The sequence below is a fragment of the Chelmon rostratus genome, chromosome 16, assembly GCF_017976325.1.
Source record: "Chelmon rostratus isolate fCheRos1 chromosome 16, fCheRos1.pri, whole genome shotgun sequence".
Taxonomy (NCBI): Eukaryota; Metazoa; Chordata; class Actinopteri; order Chaetodontiformes; family Chaetodontidae; genus Chelmon; species Chelmon rostratus.
This window is the reverse complement of record NC_055673.1, coordinates 5,386,520-5,401,731: the sequence shown is the minus strand read 5'-3', so window position 1 is coordinate 5,401,731 and position 15,212 is coordinate 5,386,520. Positions and strand designations below refer to the sequence as shown.

The window sequence follows — 15,212 nt, the reverse complement described above, 5'->3', positions numbered from 1 at the left end:
CTGTTTTTCACAAACTCCACTTTGTGATTTTGGGAAGCATAAATACAAATGACTCCACTGGAATGAAAATGACAGACACTAAAAAGACGAACTGTGCATATGTGGCAAATCAGAGGAAAAAGAGACTCATCTGATATGAATTTAATGGTGATTTGACAGTGTTTAATCCAACACACCATATCTGCATGTGTGTACAGTTAATATGAAAGCAGAAATGTAATTTACAGTGTTAAATCATTTTCTTAAAAAAAAAAATAAAACCAGAGATGCAAGCCCAGTCTGTTGTTTTGTTGATAAGTCAGCCATATTTCCTTTACTCTGATCAGTCCAGCGGGGCTGCCCGCTCCGCCCTCCTTTATCTAAAAAATTAAAACCGTAGGAAGTTGGAAAGTTCAATCCCTGTCCATAATTATATAATTATATATAGCCATATAATTTCCATTAAAATTGTTTCCCTCCCCAGGATTCTTTATCTATCTGTTGTTAAAATCTCCCCATTTTCCCACATGAGCCTTCTTTAAACAAATCCATAATCTTTTCTTAGATCTGGGATTATGAGAACCACGTTTTCAAAAATCCATTTGCAAAAGCCTCCATCCACCCATGTTACTGGGTTCTAATGTTTTGGAAACTGTGACCAGTGGATGAGGAGACACATTGCCCTGAAGCATGTTCCACCTGCACTGTTTGCTGCACTGTGTCACAGCATAGATTTTTGAAGAGTGGTGTGGCTTCTTTCTGGTTTGGAGTAACTGTTTTCTATTCAAGGTTTTGGCTCTTTTCCACGGTTTCTTTTGTAACCTCGTTCAGTAAAGCGATAGACTTGTCATCAAACTGTTCCTGTGTCTTCACCTTCATCGCTGGAACTGGAATGTTGTCTATTAGTCTTTGAAAGGAAACTATGAGCCCTTAAGACTGTATTCTGATGAGTGGCTTTTCGATGGCTCGTAGTACGGAAGTGCCATCATGTGTTTGTGATTTTCACATCTCAGAAATTAATTTTTCTGTATTCCAAAGATAGTTTCAGACTCTTGTTGGTATTGTGCAAATATTTAGGAAGTTCAAGTCCTACATATTCTTCACATTGCATAAAGAATATTGGATCATCTATGCAGTGTCCAAACCATTTTATTTTTTCCAAGTAGGAGTTGGATGAGCTCTAAATTCATTTTTCCTCCCATACTTCTACAAGAGGTTGGAGCAGGAAGGTGCATAGGTCACACCCATTGCTGTGCCTCATGACTGTGTCCAGCTGTTCCTTGAAGAGAAATACTGTACAAGATGGACAGGAGACAGTGGACGGTGGTGATGCACAGCAATGGACAAATTAAGACTGATAATAACAATACATTGGCACAAACACATACAGCCGTTCACACTTGAACCCAAGAACCAGAACCAGAGGAGCCAGCCAAACAACAGGCACAAATAGTAAAATAACATCAAGACTGGGCATTAAATTTTTCAGGGACCCACAGCTTTAAACCCAAACTTAAAAACAGGAGTAAAAATATCAATAAATTAACATATGTACCGTATACAAAACGCACCGCTGAACTTTAAATGAACACTTTCAGTTTTTGGGAGTTGTCTCTCCAAGGGAATTACAAAGCTTTAAGAGTCCGTCAAAGTTGGAGCCACTAGGTGGTCTGACCTTTCCAGTCCAGAAGGTGAAAGGTAACAACAAAAAGCAGTTTCTTCCAAATATTACAGCTTTACTCTTATGCTTCTTCTGGTGATTTCTCTGAGCCATCTGACTCCTCACTCTTTTCCGCAACCGGTGTGCCTGTTTTGAAGAGTAAGAATAACATCACTCTTTTGTTTGAGCTTCTGTTATGGCATCAATAAGAACTTGGTAATGTAATCAGTACCTGCACTGGTTTTGTTCAGGCTTCTTGCTGACCCAGTCTCTTCACCATCACACCTCTCTAATATTATTCTCAGGATTTTGGTCACTTGTGGGTGTCTAGCTGCCTTGATTAAGGGTTCATCATCGGATCTGTTGTGTGACGATCCTGAAAAAATATTCACAAAACATAAATGCATTACTGATTGAGAAAACTTCTTAATGATATTGTCTTTTCTCGTGTATTTCTTCATCCAGTGAAAGGTGTTGCCTTCTGGAAACTTCCACTGTTGGTGTTGTGCATTTGCATTTCTGTCACCTCTACTTGCCCAAGACTAGCTGGGCCAGGCTCTTTACCTGACACAAGCATCTTTCTTGGCTTTTCAGGAGTTGTATCTCTTTTCTCCAGCGCTGAAGCCTTCGTTTTGCTTTTTGTTTGCTTATCTGTGCGGTTCTTTTTCACAAGGTTAATCAGGGGTTCATCTTCTGAGCTTTCTTCAGGTAGTCCTACCAAACAAGTCACAGCAGCAAGGATTTATATCATTTATCCTGACATAACATATGCTTTGTTCATGTAGTCATTGCTGCTACAGTACCTCGTCTCTTTCTGGATGCGCTTCCTTGAGATACAGCTGTTGTCTTTGTGTTTTTCTTCACTGCTTTCTTCTTGGCAATGAGATTCACCAAGGGCACATCATCATCATCATCGTCATCATCATCATCCAAGCTGCTGTCTGAGGATGAGGCGTCTTTTAAAACCCAAAGGGCTAGCACTTGATCTACTTGTAATAAAACTGAATTAAATGTAGTCCTTCTGCAAGTCTAATTAAAGTGCTGCTCACCTTTAAGTGATATATCTTTTAGTTTTTGTTTCGTTTTCTTGCCCTTTGGCAAGGTCTTTTGCTCTTTCAGAGCCATTGTCAGCTTCCTCTTTGTTGTCGCCAGTGGCTCATTATCTGAGCTGTCACTGGAAGACTCTGCATATTTAACTAGAACACACAAAACATATTTATTGTTGGAACAAGCGCTATGAGAAAATCAGTTTAGATGAGTTGATAACCACATTTTAACGCTTACCTGTTTTCATTGCTGAATTCCTTTTCGATTTCAAAACTGGGGTTGCTTTCCTAGAAGGCAAGACAGATGCCTTCCTCTGACGTTTGGAGTTAAGTTTCTTGGCAAGTTCACTCAAAGGCTCATCATCTGAAGCATCATCGTTATCTTGGGATTCTGTGTAAGAAGAGGACGTCATGAACTAGAGGACAGTAACTTTCCGTTGATGCTGCAAGTCCATGGAGAGAAAATGGCCTTACCTCTCGTCTCTGTATCAACAGATTTTTTTGGAGGCACTGAGAAAGACTTATTCACAGCTTTGGACGACACTTTGGCAATCTTTATGAGGGTCTCATTGTCAGAGCTCTCGTCTGTATTCACATCTGAAACAAGTTACCGATAGAAACATTTTAAAGCCATTCCAGACGCAAATCAGAAAACACAGTTGAATTATAGTTGATGACATATGATACTGTAACCACCTGCTTTGTTGCTATTTCTGCCATTAGATCTTGTTGACGTGTTGTATTTTTTCACTGTTTTCATCTTTATCAAAGGCTCGTCATCTGAGGAGGCATCAGAAGCTACAACAGAAGATACCGTCACAGTGTGTAAAGTTGAAAATACTTAGCTTCAACTGGCAGTATTTTTTGACAGTCAATTTATTTATTGTTCTCACCATTTTTGTCCTTTTTCAATTTAGTGCTGGAACTAAAGGTTAAGCTGGGTCTGTTTTCACGTGACTGTTTCTCCTCACTGTTTGGTCTCATTAGGAGCTTTGTGAGAGGAACGAAATCATCAGAGCTGGCGCTGTCATCCCCTGATCAGTCAGAGACCCAATGGAATAAGTTTCAGGAAATAGATCCCAAGTTTGGTTTGGTCATAAAAGATCATAAATACATTTGTCAACTATAGTCAACCACACAACAGCATTTACTGACCATATTTAAATCGAAGTTTAACAAGAGTTACACCAAACTAGACAGGTTCAGACAAGGGGTCGACAGTATACCGGTTTCATTAATTCATCATGTTCTGCCACAACATGGATTTTGTAATACTATCATCAAAATGATCTGCTTCACTGTGGCTGCAACACCATGCAGGTAGACGTCTACACACATACTCATAGAACTGGAGTTATATCCAGTGACTATTATTTTCATTGCTATAACGCAGACAGTGGAAGGCAATGTTATGAACAATACACGTTAATACACAATGCAAAGGTCTTCATCTACTCCCACTATCTGAGGAAGTGGAGACAAGGTGGACTAACTTGATCCAAAATCCAAATCCAAACAAACTGTTTTTTCACATTGTTTTTGGTGTAGTCTCACATTGCCAGATCTAAATACCTCCACACTTCATACTGCAACACAGGCTCAGCTGGTTTCCCCTTTCTATCCAAGGTACTCGAGAAAACAGTTGCCACACAGCTCCAGGACCATCTCACACATAACAACCTGTTTGAAAAATTTCAGTCAGGCTTTCGTTCAGCCCAAGGCACCGAGACAGCTCTACTCAGGGTGACAATTGACCTTCTGATGGCCACTGACTCAGGGTCACCATCACTCCTCATCCTTTTGGACCTGACAGCAGCTTTCGACACCGTAGACCACACCATCCTCCTCAAGCGCCTTCATAACATCGTCCAACTGACAGACCATGCACTGAAGTGGTTTAAGTCCTATCTGAAAGATAGGACCGAACATGTCTCGCTTGGAGGATGTGAGTCCAGGATGCTCCGTGTCACCTGTGGCGTTCCCCAGGGGTCAGTCCTTGCCCCCATCCTATTCTCCATCTACATGCTTCCCCTCGGTCAAGTCATCAGCAAACACGGACTTTCCTTCCATTGTTATGCTGATGACACACAACTATACATCAAAACTGCCCCTAACTCCTCCACAGCTCTATCATCCCTCACTTCCTGCCTTGAGGAAATCAAGGCATGGATGAATAACAACTCTCTTCAGCTAAACAGCAATAAAACGGAAGCACTCCTCATTGGTACCCCACATCAGGTTCACTCCTCACCCATATTCCAACTTACCTTTGACGGACAGATCAGTCCACCACCCGCACTCTCAGATCCACTAACACCCTGCTCCTCCAAGTCCCCAGCACCAGGCTCTCCACCATGGGAGACCGAGCCTTTTGCTCGGCCGCACAACGCCTCTGGAACAGCCTCCCAACCCAGCTGAGGGCTATTCAGAGCCAAGACTCTTTTAAATCAGGCTCGAAAACTCTTTTATTCAGAAAGGCCAATGAATATTGATTGTGAACTGATTTTAACCTGTTTATTGTTTTCATTGAGCATGTTTTTTTTTGTTTTAACTTTTTTTGCTTAACTTTTTAACTTTGTAGCGCTTTGAGATCCTGCCGATGAAAAATGCTGTAGAAATTAAATTTATTATTATTATTATTATTTATTACAGGACAGCCTATCCATTTAGGTCATATTGCCCACCCTTAGTTCAGGTAGTGTCGTTGCACAGGGGACAGTTGGTATCCTCCAAAAATACATTAACAAGAGAAAACTGTTTTAAAGTTGTAGCTGATTCAGTTAACTTTAGTCGGGTAGTTTGATCAACGGGTATATGTATCATATTTGAGAGGATGTTCATATGATTTTAAAATAATTAAAGTCACAATAACTTAAAGTCAGATGAATTTAGCAAAACTGGCAATGGAAATACTAAAGTGAAAAAAGTAGTACAAAATCATTCTTAGAAAACGTTGACGTTACAGTAACGATACTTAATGATAGCTAAACTACTTTGCACGATTACTACTACCGGTACTATTTGCATTTAAAAAGCTACTGTTCTTGTTGTCCTAACCACATGTCGTTCAGTCTGATCAGTGTAAAATATTCCATATTCACCGTTTTAAAAAGACGCTAGCAGCAGCTATGTCAATGCCTAATTTCGAAGTTGTAAGCTAACTTAGCTTTTAGCTCCAACGCAGTCCAACAAAACGTCCTCCCCCTCAGCTAAAATTAAAAGTAACACTGTTAATCTAACTACCTGGACAGTCTTGGACCACATTAGTAGTCTCGTTAGCTGTGCTGTAATCCATATTGATGCTCTTCATCCAAAACGCACCAGGTTGGTCCACTGCCTCTTCTTTTTGAGTTGCGTTAGCTTCTTCTTCTTCTGATGAAATCTGCGACAGGCAGACAATACGCTGCAATGGCGTGTTGTTGCCCCCACAGGTCATTTGTGGAACACCATTGACTGAGTTAAATCGTGTTGACTCCAGAGCAATGGAGAAAAATAGCTATTGCTATTGTAACGATGATGGATTTCAGTGAATGATCTGCAACTCTAATTTCTGACAGCTTTGCTTGCATGAGGTTTCTCTCTCTGTGTGTGGCTACATGTCTCAGCTCATTTTTATAAATATGGTGCACTGTAACAGGGAGTGAGGTTTACTTTACAGAGCAGGTTGGCATAAATCTTTATGAATACATTAAGGCTGATTTGAGTTCCTGACTTGATGAGGAAAAAAGGAACCAAATATTCATCCACAGGTGAAAGCGACCAGAGTGGCAGTTGATAGCTCAGTTTATTACACACATACAAGATAAATATTCAAGCACTGTAAAGATGAAGACAAACAGGACATGATCATATACTGATCCAAACAGTGATATGAGGACCTACATATAAAGCTTCATTAATTAACATTAATCAGATGAGGACATTGTTGTGCTGTTTTCCAATCCCAGACCTCAGGAACACAATTGTTCAGGAACGAATACAACAAAACGATGGAGAGTCTTTTCCTCCTTTTTTTTTTCCACCAACCATCTTCAGTTCAATCACTTTCCTCCATCATTTTTCTGCTTGCTGTTGCTGTCTTGATCCCTGAGACAGTGAGGGGACATCTTCTTTTATATTCAGTCCTACAAAGAATTCAACCTGCCATACATGTGAACTATTCATTCCTTTTCTTATTGTTTTTAAATCAAATTAGTTTTAAATCAAAAGTGCTATCAAAGAATTACTACTATATATCTAACATTTCATCCATTTCTCTTAACCGTTTGTACCAACATAGAAATCACGATGCAAATTCATTCCAGCTGTATGAAACACTGGTAGATACCTCTCAAAGGCAATATTTTGAGATATCACTGCAATGTAATGTCTTCAAACTCGATCCTTGGAGAATAAATCTAATTCAGTTGAATTCATGATTAGATGACTGAGAGGTTACCAATGTTTCATGCACCCAAATCTCTCTGAATATGTTCTGACCATTTTATCACAGAAGTGCTACATACACCACTAAGATAACATCATCCTACTTTTCAGCACAGCAGACCCAGGCAGAGCTGCACAGGGATTATCCATTATTCAAGCCTTGCTATTGATTTTTTTTTTTTGCATCTTGTCGCCAACAAATGATTTGCCAGCTACATTGTTGATATAAATAAAAAGCACTTAAACTTCTTTTGTGTTAAAAAGTAGAGCGCTACTAGACCCCGCTATTGGAAAGTGACTAACGGCATCTTGCTGATCAGACACATCACAGTACAGCGAAATATCACTTCAAGTGGAGCAATTCAGGTAATGCAGTCAAGAGTTGTTTAACGGCCTGTCGCTCCCTGCAACCCGTGTGTCCATGCTGGTGTTTTTGAGTGCTCTGGATATGAGAGTTTATATAGCAGCCATCTTGCTGGCCTCTCTGACCCCGCTCAGGTAGGCTCCTGTCACAGTTTGAGGGAAATGTCTGTTGGTGGCCTGGAAACAAAAAACAACAGCAAATCAGTGAAAACAGCAAAAAAAAAAAAAAAAAGTTTAAAAGTCTACAATGTAATAGCTACAACATTTTATTAACAGCAGAGTTTGATTTGGGCTTTTTCACATAAGCCATCTTGAAATGTCACCGTCAGAAAAAGGTGTAAATAACAAAATTAATTATGTTTGAAGTCCATTTAGCTGCTTCAGGTTCAGGGTCCTGGGATTGTGCATGCTGGCTCTACTGGGACACATGACTAGAACAGAGCCATCGTTTCCTACTATTACCTGCTTTCCTTACTAACTCTGCTACGTACCAAGGTGCTAAGGTACCAACAACAGCGTCAAAAGCAAATAAATCTCACATCACCACTTCAAATACCTTCCGAAACACATTTGATTAAAATGAGGAGTGTTACCTCGCCAGCAAAGAACACTTTTCCCTGCACGTCTTCAGCGAGGATGTCATAGGCCTCTCCGCTTCCCCCCGTCTTCACGAAGCTGTAGGACATCTGGGACCACATGTCTTTGCTCCAATGTGTGACAAAAAAACTCAGCGGCTCCGGGACCTCCTAACAAGGACACAAAAAATATAAATCCAATGTGTTTTAATAATTTCTGCACTGTAAGAACCTTTTTAGGAACTCAGAGACTTTACCTGACTGAAGGAATTTGGGTCTTTTAGTTACTGGCCGATACAGAATTTTATAGTCCATGCAAAGTGGCTGTTCTGGGCAAAGTACTTTCTGACATCAGGGTGGAGGTTTATGTCTCCTTTTTAACAACCATTCAACATCAGCGGAGCAGAATAATAAGTTACAACCAACAATGTGATGCCTAATTTAGTTCTGCAGTTTAGTATCTGGGACCATTTCATCAGTAACCCTGAATAAAACTTGAAACAACGCTCCAAAAAGTGTCAGCCCAAAGTGTTGGTTTCGCTTTAGCATCATGTGATTGGGTTAAACATTAAATGTGACATCATTACCTGTTCTTTAAAAAGTTCACGCAGGACCTTCATGCACTCATCCACCACCTCCTTGTCCTCCATGTCCCGGACAGCAGGGACAGCATCGCCAGTGATCACAGACATGAGGACAGCCTGCTTCCCCTACACACAGACACACACAGACACACACAGACACACACACACAGAGCATTGAGCACATTTGTATCTTTTTATACTTTCTTTTACCGTGTTCTTCTACCTTTTCATATTTCTGTATCTTTGGATTCTTGTTAGGCGGCTGACAGCATTCAAATGTTCTTCTGTTTATCAAAAGGTAAACAGCATTTTTTGACCAGCAGTCTAAGACCAATAGTTCAAACTGTAATACAAATGAAGTGTCATTTCTGACAGGAGAGTATGTGATTACAAGACACGATGAGTGGTAAGACATTGTCTTACTGGGTGGAGGAAAAACGAGAAAAAAACAAACAAACCTGTGGCTCCATATCATAGAAGACACTGAACATGCCTCTCTTGTCAGGACTTGGCGGGATGTGACCAAAGTAATCTGCCCCTTGGATTTTGCTGTCCCAGAATCTGTACGGGAACTGAAGGGCAATCTGTAAGAAGTTTAAGTTTAAGAAGTTTTAAAAACAATATTTTAGCATCTACAAGGAGGCAACTTTCTAATCAGCAAACAGAAGAGTTATTACCTTCTCTATGATGCCAGCTCCCAGACTGTGGATTGCTTTCAGTTTCCTTTCAGGAAGCGGAGGGTTGAACTGAATACAGTTCTTCTGGAGTAAAGTCAATGGGACTGTAACAAGAACCTGAAAAGAGGGAAGGATGTAATACTCAATCACATTACAGCATGATAATCAGCACTGAATACATCCAACACTCTCTGAAATGATGAATTGATAATAGAGATTATATATATCATTTACATTTTATTCATGTTTTACCTTCTGTGCTGTCCACTGGGACCCATTGGAGGAGGTAACTTTGACAACATCACCTGAGTAATCAATGGCCTGAACCTAGAATTGAAAAGCAAAAGGTACAGCTGATGTTTTTAACGATGGGATTTTTCAGTATATAACACAGTGTAAAAAAGGTTAAAGTATCCCCTGAAATTAAAAAATTGAACTACAAACCGGGCATTTTGTGCGGATGTCGAGGCCCTCGCCCAGTTTGAGGAGTAACACAGAGTAGCCCTTGGTGAGTAAAGTGTGGTCTCCTGAGAACTGGGCAAAAAACTCATTGTGGTCCCAGGATCTTGCCGACACCTACAAACAAACAGTTAAGAATATTTTATGACAGTTGTCTTGAGGACACAATATCAAACCCACACAATCATAATGTGCAGAATGCAGACATGTCGCCAGAGTTCTCCATAAGTTTCTTACAGGTCAGACACAGACTGAAGCATTTTCCATTAACTGTGTGTTTGCCTTTATGGTGAATTCTGTGCTGATTCTACATCGGCAGGCAGAAATTTAGAATGTATTCACAACAGCAAGCCAGCCTGAATTTTCTTCATCAGAACACCTAAAATTGATTATACAAACTCTGAATGAAAAACTAAACCCAGACACAATTGGAAAATCTTTAGTGTTTGTGTTTTTCAGACCTGGTCTAACGTGCTTCCACAGGCATACTCCAGGTTGCTGAGATGAAACTGAAGCACTTTCTCCTCCAACTCACTGAACTGGATTCCAGACTCCTGAAGAAAGTTCTTCTTCACCTCCTGGACTTTTTCTGGAGAGATAAAATGCAACTAAAAGTCAAATATCCATAAAAACTGGCCAAATGCTATGTTCATATATGTTTTTTTAATTTGGAAATAGTTTTGCTGAGTAGCACATAATAGCAGCGCAGCACCTCTCAGCGGTGTGTCCTGGTTCTGCGACTTGTCCTTCCTCCATTCTGACACCACGTCCAGGATGGCGTTGAAGTGGAAGTCCATGCGCTTGTCGATGGCGGGGTCAGTAACCTGGCCCCCCTCTTGAAAGAGGTCACACCGCTCTCCCAGCTTGTGCATCTTGATGCCCATCTGCAACAGAAGAGTGAAGAGTCAAATTAGACAAAACACAAATCCAGAAGTGTGTGTTTCCATTTGAAATTATGAAAAACACAGGCTCAAGATCAGGATTTCTTTTTCTGCAGAAAAATTCTTACCTGTTCACACATCAGGGCGATGGGGTTGTTTACGCAGCCATTGACAATTTGAGCTCCTCGCCCTACAGTGACTCCCAGACATGCGTCGTCCCACACACGACCTCCTAATCTCTCCCTAGCCTCAAGCACCATCACCTGTATGAAAATAAAGAGTGTAAGGCACAGCAGTGTGACCAGCAAACAGTGTGAACTAGAGGGTCAGAGAAGACAGGAACTAACTTGAGCCAAAGACATTTACCTGAGTGCCAAAGTTTTGCAGCTGCCGTGCAGCAGCCAACCCTGAAGCCCCGGCACCGATGACGATGACATTCCTCTGCAGAGATGATAACATGTGGGACGTATTGTTAACCTCAACCAAATAAATGATTAAAACGTTTACATAAGAGATAAGTGCACTGTTGTGTCATGGTGAAGTAAAGACGAGGACACTCACAGAGCAGTATCTTTCAGGGAGCAGAGGCCGTTTGACGGCCAGCACACCCGTGTTGATGAGGCCCTTCCTGGTCATGAAGTGCAGCACCCGGTCCATTTCCTGCACGCAGCGCACACGCACCAACCCCCGGACAATAATGTGCAGAGCACATTTCTGGGAAGTCAGCACCTCCTTTGGAAAAATAGGAACTGTTCATTGTTTTGATTGTTTGCTGTTTTTGGAGTCATATATTCCCTTTTTGCAGGAGGAGAAGAATTTATATTCCATGTCCAAAACCTGGAGAGAAACATGCAATGTTTGCAAACAGCCATTGGCAGACGTCTGCAGCGTACCTTGCAATCCTTGTGCCAGGAGGCGAGTATAAGGTTACGCAAAGCCAAATACATAGTGGGATCACGGGAAAATTCTGGAAACTCGTAAAGCTCATCCAGCTCCATCATATCCGGCCGCACGCACAGAGCCTTGCCACACTCATTGGGCTGGTAAAAGGGCTGGAAGTATGGACACAGGCCTGGAACTGAGGGATAAAATCATGAGTACTACACATTACTATGTGGTTAAAACTGATATCTCTACATGGGAGGCTGACCAAGGATCCCCTGATGTAATATTCCCTCTTAGTCCCACATGTCTCTGTACAAAGAGTAATTATCTGTCATATTGCAGCACAGTAAACAATGGCTGCTGAGACATTCCGTTCTTCTAACGCTCGCAGACTTACTTTGTGGCTGCACGGCTCTGCAGTGATCTGCCCTCAGCTCAGTCAGAGACATGTTGCTGGGAGAGCCTGACGGACTCATCCCCACACAGTCAGGGTAGTAGGCAGCGAGGAAAGGGCTGGCTGGACTGTCTTTGAACAACGGCGGCAAAATCAACATGGAATGCCACCAGCTGTCAGTCACCTCGGCCACTCTCTGTCAGAATTAAACAGCGTAAGATCAAACAGGATGCAAATCGTCATCTTGTCTTTCAATGACACACACACTGGATGTATGTTTTGGAAATGACTCATCATAATGAATTTCATACTTTGCCTAAAGCAGTGCTGACTAATACATTTCATTTTGTGATAACTGCCAGGATTACAAAACAGATCATATAACACACATCACCAGCTTACCAAGTCCTCTGGTTGGGAGCACTGGTCTGGACCCTCACTCTGCAGGCAAAGACACAAAATTATCATCACAAAATAATAAAAAATGCCACTTGTGGATGACTGATGGATTCTTTTGCTATTTCCTGCTTACCTTGATGTTGTTGAACTTCATTCCACAGCGGTATGTCGCTGCTAGGGAAGCAGTGAGTTGGATCTCCTTGGTCAGCTGACGCCACTTCCTACAGTCTGGTTTAGTACATTGAACCTGGAAGCAGCATATCACAATGAACATCACTGTATATGTGAACTTAGAATAACCATATTTAGCTGGTTGATGGGAACCAGGAAAGCTGCCTGCATTTACCCAGAATGGAAGCTGCTGATCTGCCATGAAAGCTTTAAGACTTGGCTCGCTTTTCCCATTACTAGTCCACACTTTCTTCCATGAAGCAAAGGTCTCATAGCCGTCTTTGTGACTGCCAGCGGGAAAAAAAGGAAAACATTTAATCTAATATGGTTTTGATACAACAGCACTTTAAATGTCACCATGTAAAAATACTGAAACATGTTGAAAATATAATGGAAGAAACAGTTCTCTATTCATGTTATGTGAGTAGTTGTTCTGTCAACATTACCTTCTGTAGTAGTGATCAAAACATTCGTTGCAAAAATGCTCGCCACATGACAGATGATACCAGCGAGAGGTGTATCCATTTTTAGCACACCTGAGAAGACAGAACGGAAATCAGGTCCATTCAAAACAATCTGTAGCTAAAAATAGGGGTGATTGAGTCAAGATCTGATTCCTGTTACATAACGAAACATGCTACCTTTCAGATGCACTTGCAAAGCAAACTGGGTATGTGGCAGAGCATCCAGCCTTCTCACACTTTCTGTACTTCTTCTCGGACTGGTCGTCTTCCTCCTCTGTGTCTGTGGCTTTTCTTTTGCTCTAGAAGACAGTGTGGAGAAAGTTATCACCAAGCTAAACTCACCTTTAGATCCCATACGCTGCATCGGTCAATCACGTCAGGTCGCTGACTCAGTTTTTAGTGCCACAACAATTCCTGGCCTCATCTTACCTTTCATAAAAAATATTCCAGTAACTTCCACACAGTCATACAGACTTTACATGTGGGAAAAAACAGTATGAGGTATGGGAACTGGTATCAGGAGAGAAAATGTTGGATCAGCGCACGCCTGTTGTAAACACAATGCAGTTGATTGCACAGTGCTGACAGAAACAGAAGAAAAGAAAGAAGAGAGGAGGGGGAGAAAGAGGAAAATAAAGTAAAAAATAAAAATCACATGTGTGACAATGACAAATTCCACAGCAAACAACTTAAGATAGAAAATAAGACCAGGTTATGATGGGTTTGTTCTTTTAAGCTGGAGGAAGTTTTTCATCCACTCAGGATTTGATGTCCTTGGGGTCTGTTAGTTTGGTGTAACTATTAGACTCACAGGGTAGCAAAAGTTGTGAGTTGTCAGCAGCAGATGGGATGTTGTGTTTTTGGATAAGATGACCTAATGTGAGCATATAAATTGGAGTTATCGGTCAGTCTTAGTTTACTGCAAATATACTGGTATCTGTGAATAAGTCACCTCACAAATAACAAGAAATTGCAGAATAGAAATGCCAGAGATATGTTTGAGGTCATTTGGAAACAATGTCTCCTTTACATTGTTGTCCCAAGAGAGCATTTTATGTCTACTGTCTAACTGACAGTAGAAAGATGACAGGAAATGAGGCGAGCAAGAGATGGGAGAATGGAACGCAGCAGAGGGACCCCAGCTGGACTCAATCTGTGGACATCGTGGTTCGTGATCTGGGCCTTAAAACCTAAAGCCAAAAAGTCCCAACAAGGTTATTTTGCAGCTGTAAACTCCTTCTGCTCCTCAGCACATATCTTGGTCATAATTCTTGAAAAAAAATATGAATTCTTATGTAAGTGTCTGTGTTACAAAATTAAATATAAAGACATCAGTGACTTTAGGGGTAAGAGGTGTACCATGTAAACCGCAGCCGCCACCCTTTCTCACCCCATATTTCATGTCTGACTCTCGACTATATACTAGTAATGAGAGCTAAAAAGCCCCCCAAAAAAATCTTTTGAGAAATAACTCTCAAATATTAATATCAGTATCAGTCTCAAAATCGGTTGGGCAAATAGGCAAAAAATGGAACCCAGTGCAGAACCATGGAGGACCCCACCGGATATGAAGGAAGAGGATGAAGAGGAGTCAACACATGTGAGACATGACTGTGTTGAGCAGGCAGACAGCGGCTGATCATGCACGTTGCAGCTCACCTGTCCAGGTGGAGGGTTGTTGGTGCGCTTCACCCGGACGTTGGTGTGTCTTCCAGAGGAGCGCAGGGTCTGGCTGTCCCCCGAGGACTCCCCGGAGCTCTTCTTCTTAGCTCGCCGAGCACCAGAGGGATTCCCAGAATAGTCTAAACATTGGTGACAACAATCTGTGTTTTAACAGTGCCACACAGATCAGCTCAAATGTGGCCTTTTTTGTGACTGATAAGGCTCTTTAGGGCAGATGGCATGTGTTCTACTAACGGAACTAATTAGAAATTTACCAAATGGAATAAAATAAGAGATGAATAAGTATGTAAACACAGCAAAGGTGCGACACATGAACACATTAGCTGGCTCTTTAAACCAGCTAAACAATGTCCGCCTGTCACATTTAGCATGTAGCAAGCATTAGCAGCGCGTTATGAACACTGACCTGTATCCGACAGCATGACCGGCTATGGTGTTTCTTCAAAAAACGAAATTTACTGACGTTTATGTGACTTTCTGCGTCGGTTTTTAATTGTTTCACTCGTCTGCCTCTTATTGTTGTGGGGGAAATCAATGCGCTGTTATTGCCAGAATACCACTTCCTGT

General features: G+C 41.4%; 2 protein-coding genes across 5 annotated transcripts; both read right to left on the bottom strand.

Annotated features, from left to right (window-relative positions):
• Window positions 1-136: 136 nt before the first annotated feature.
• On the bottom strand, window positions 137-6,046 carry LOC121619675 (nucleolin-like). Of its 4 annotated transcripts, none has more exons than XM_041955524.1 (10): window positions 5,929-6,046; window positions 3,579-3,719; window positions 3,382-3,483; window positions 3,160-3,282; window positions 2,924-3,076; window positions 2,689-2,835; window positions 2,443-2,580; window positions 2,204-2,353; window positions 1,872-2,015; window positions 137-1,786 (listed from the first exon to the last, which is right to left on the bottom strand). In XM_041955524.1, the coding sequence occupies exons 1-10, from the start codon at window positions 5,993-5,995 to the stop codon at window positions 1,722-1,724; spliced, it is 1,230 nt and encodes a 409-aa protein (XP_041811458.1). In that variant the 5' UTR covers window positions 5,996-6,046; the 3' UTR covers window positions 137-1,721. The 4 variants fall into 4 exon arrangements, with proteins under 4 accessions (XP_041811458.1, XP_041811459.1, XP_041811460.1 ...); XM_041955525.1 differs by having other exon boundaries at window positions 3,579-3,675; window positions 5,929-6,028; XM_041955526.1 differs by lacking the exon at window positions 3,579-3,719.
• A 404-nt stretch (window positions 6,047-6,450) lies between these two features.
• On the bottom strand, window positions 6,451-15,192 carry LOC121619653 (lysine-specific histone demethylase 1B). Its single transcript, XM_041955492.1, has 21 exons — window positions 15,052-15,192; window positions 14,622-14,764; window positions 13,140-13,261; window positions 12,945-13,034; window positions 12,674-12,785; window positions 12,461-12,574; window positions 12,331-12,369; window positions 11,932-12,124; window positions 11,543-11,727; window positions 11,211-11,381; window positions 11,016-11,090; window positions 10,778-10,912; window positions 10,481-10,652; window positions 10,230-10,357; window positions 9,754-9,885; window positions 9,562-9,636; window positions 9,310-9,426; window positions 9,091-9,216; window positions 8,636-8,758; window positions 8,067-8,219; window positions 6,451-7,650 (listed from the first exon to the last, which is right to left on the bottom strand). Exons 1-21 carry the CDS (start codon window positions 15,065-15,067, stop codon window positions 7,567-7,569), a joined length of 2,505 nt encoding a protein of 834 aa, XP_041811426.1. The 5' UTR covers window positions 15,068-15,192; the 3' UTR covers window positions 6,451-7,566.
• Between the last annotated feature and the right edge of the window lie 20 nt (window positions 15,193-15,212).

What these genes read in the sequence shown, in the direction of transcription:
- LOC121619675 (XM_041955524.1), bottom strand. Translation starts at nt 5,995, where the DNA reads ATGAAGAGCATCAATATGGATTACAGCACAGCTAACGAGACTACTAAT. An exon ending in ATTGAAAAAGGACAAAAATG is followed by an intron (nt 3,484 to 3,578) that starts GTGAGAACAATA and finishes CTTCTGTTGTAG; the next exon opens with CTTCTGATGCCTCCTCAGAT. An exon ending in CGCATCCAGAAAGAGACGAG is followed by an intron (nt 2,354 to 2,442) that starts GTACTGTAGCAG and finishes CTTGTTTGGTAG; the next exon opens with GACTACCTGAAGAAAGCTCA.
- LOC121619653 (XM_041955492.1), bottom strand. An exon ending in CAGAGCCGTGCAGCCACAAA is followed by an intron (nt 11,728 to 11,931) that starts GTAAGTCTGCGA and finishes TTTATCCCTCAG; the next exon opens with TTCCAGGCCTGTGTCCATAC. An exon ending in GTGAACTTTTTAAAGAACAG is followed by an intron (nt 8,220 to 8,635) that starts GTAATGATGTCA and finishes TGTCCTTGTTAG; the next exon opens with GAGGTCCCGGAGCCGCTGAG.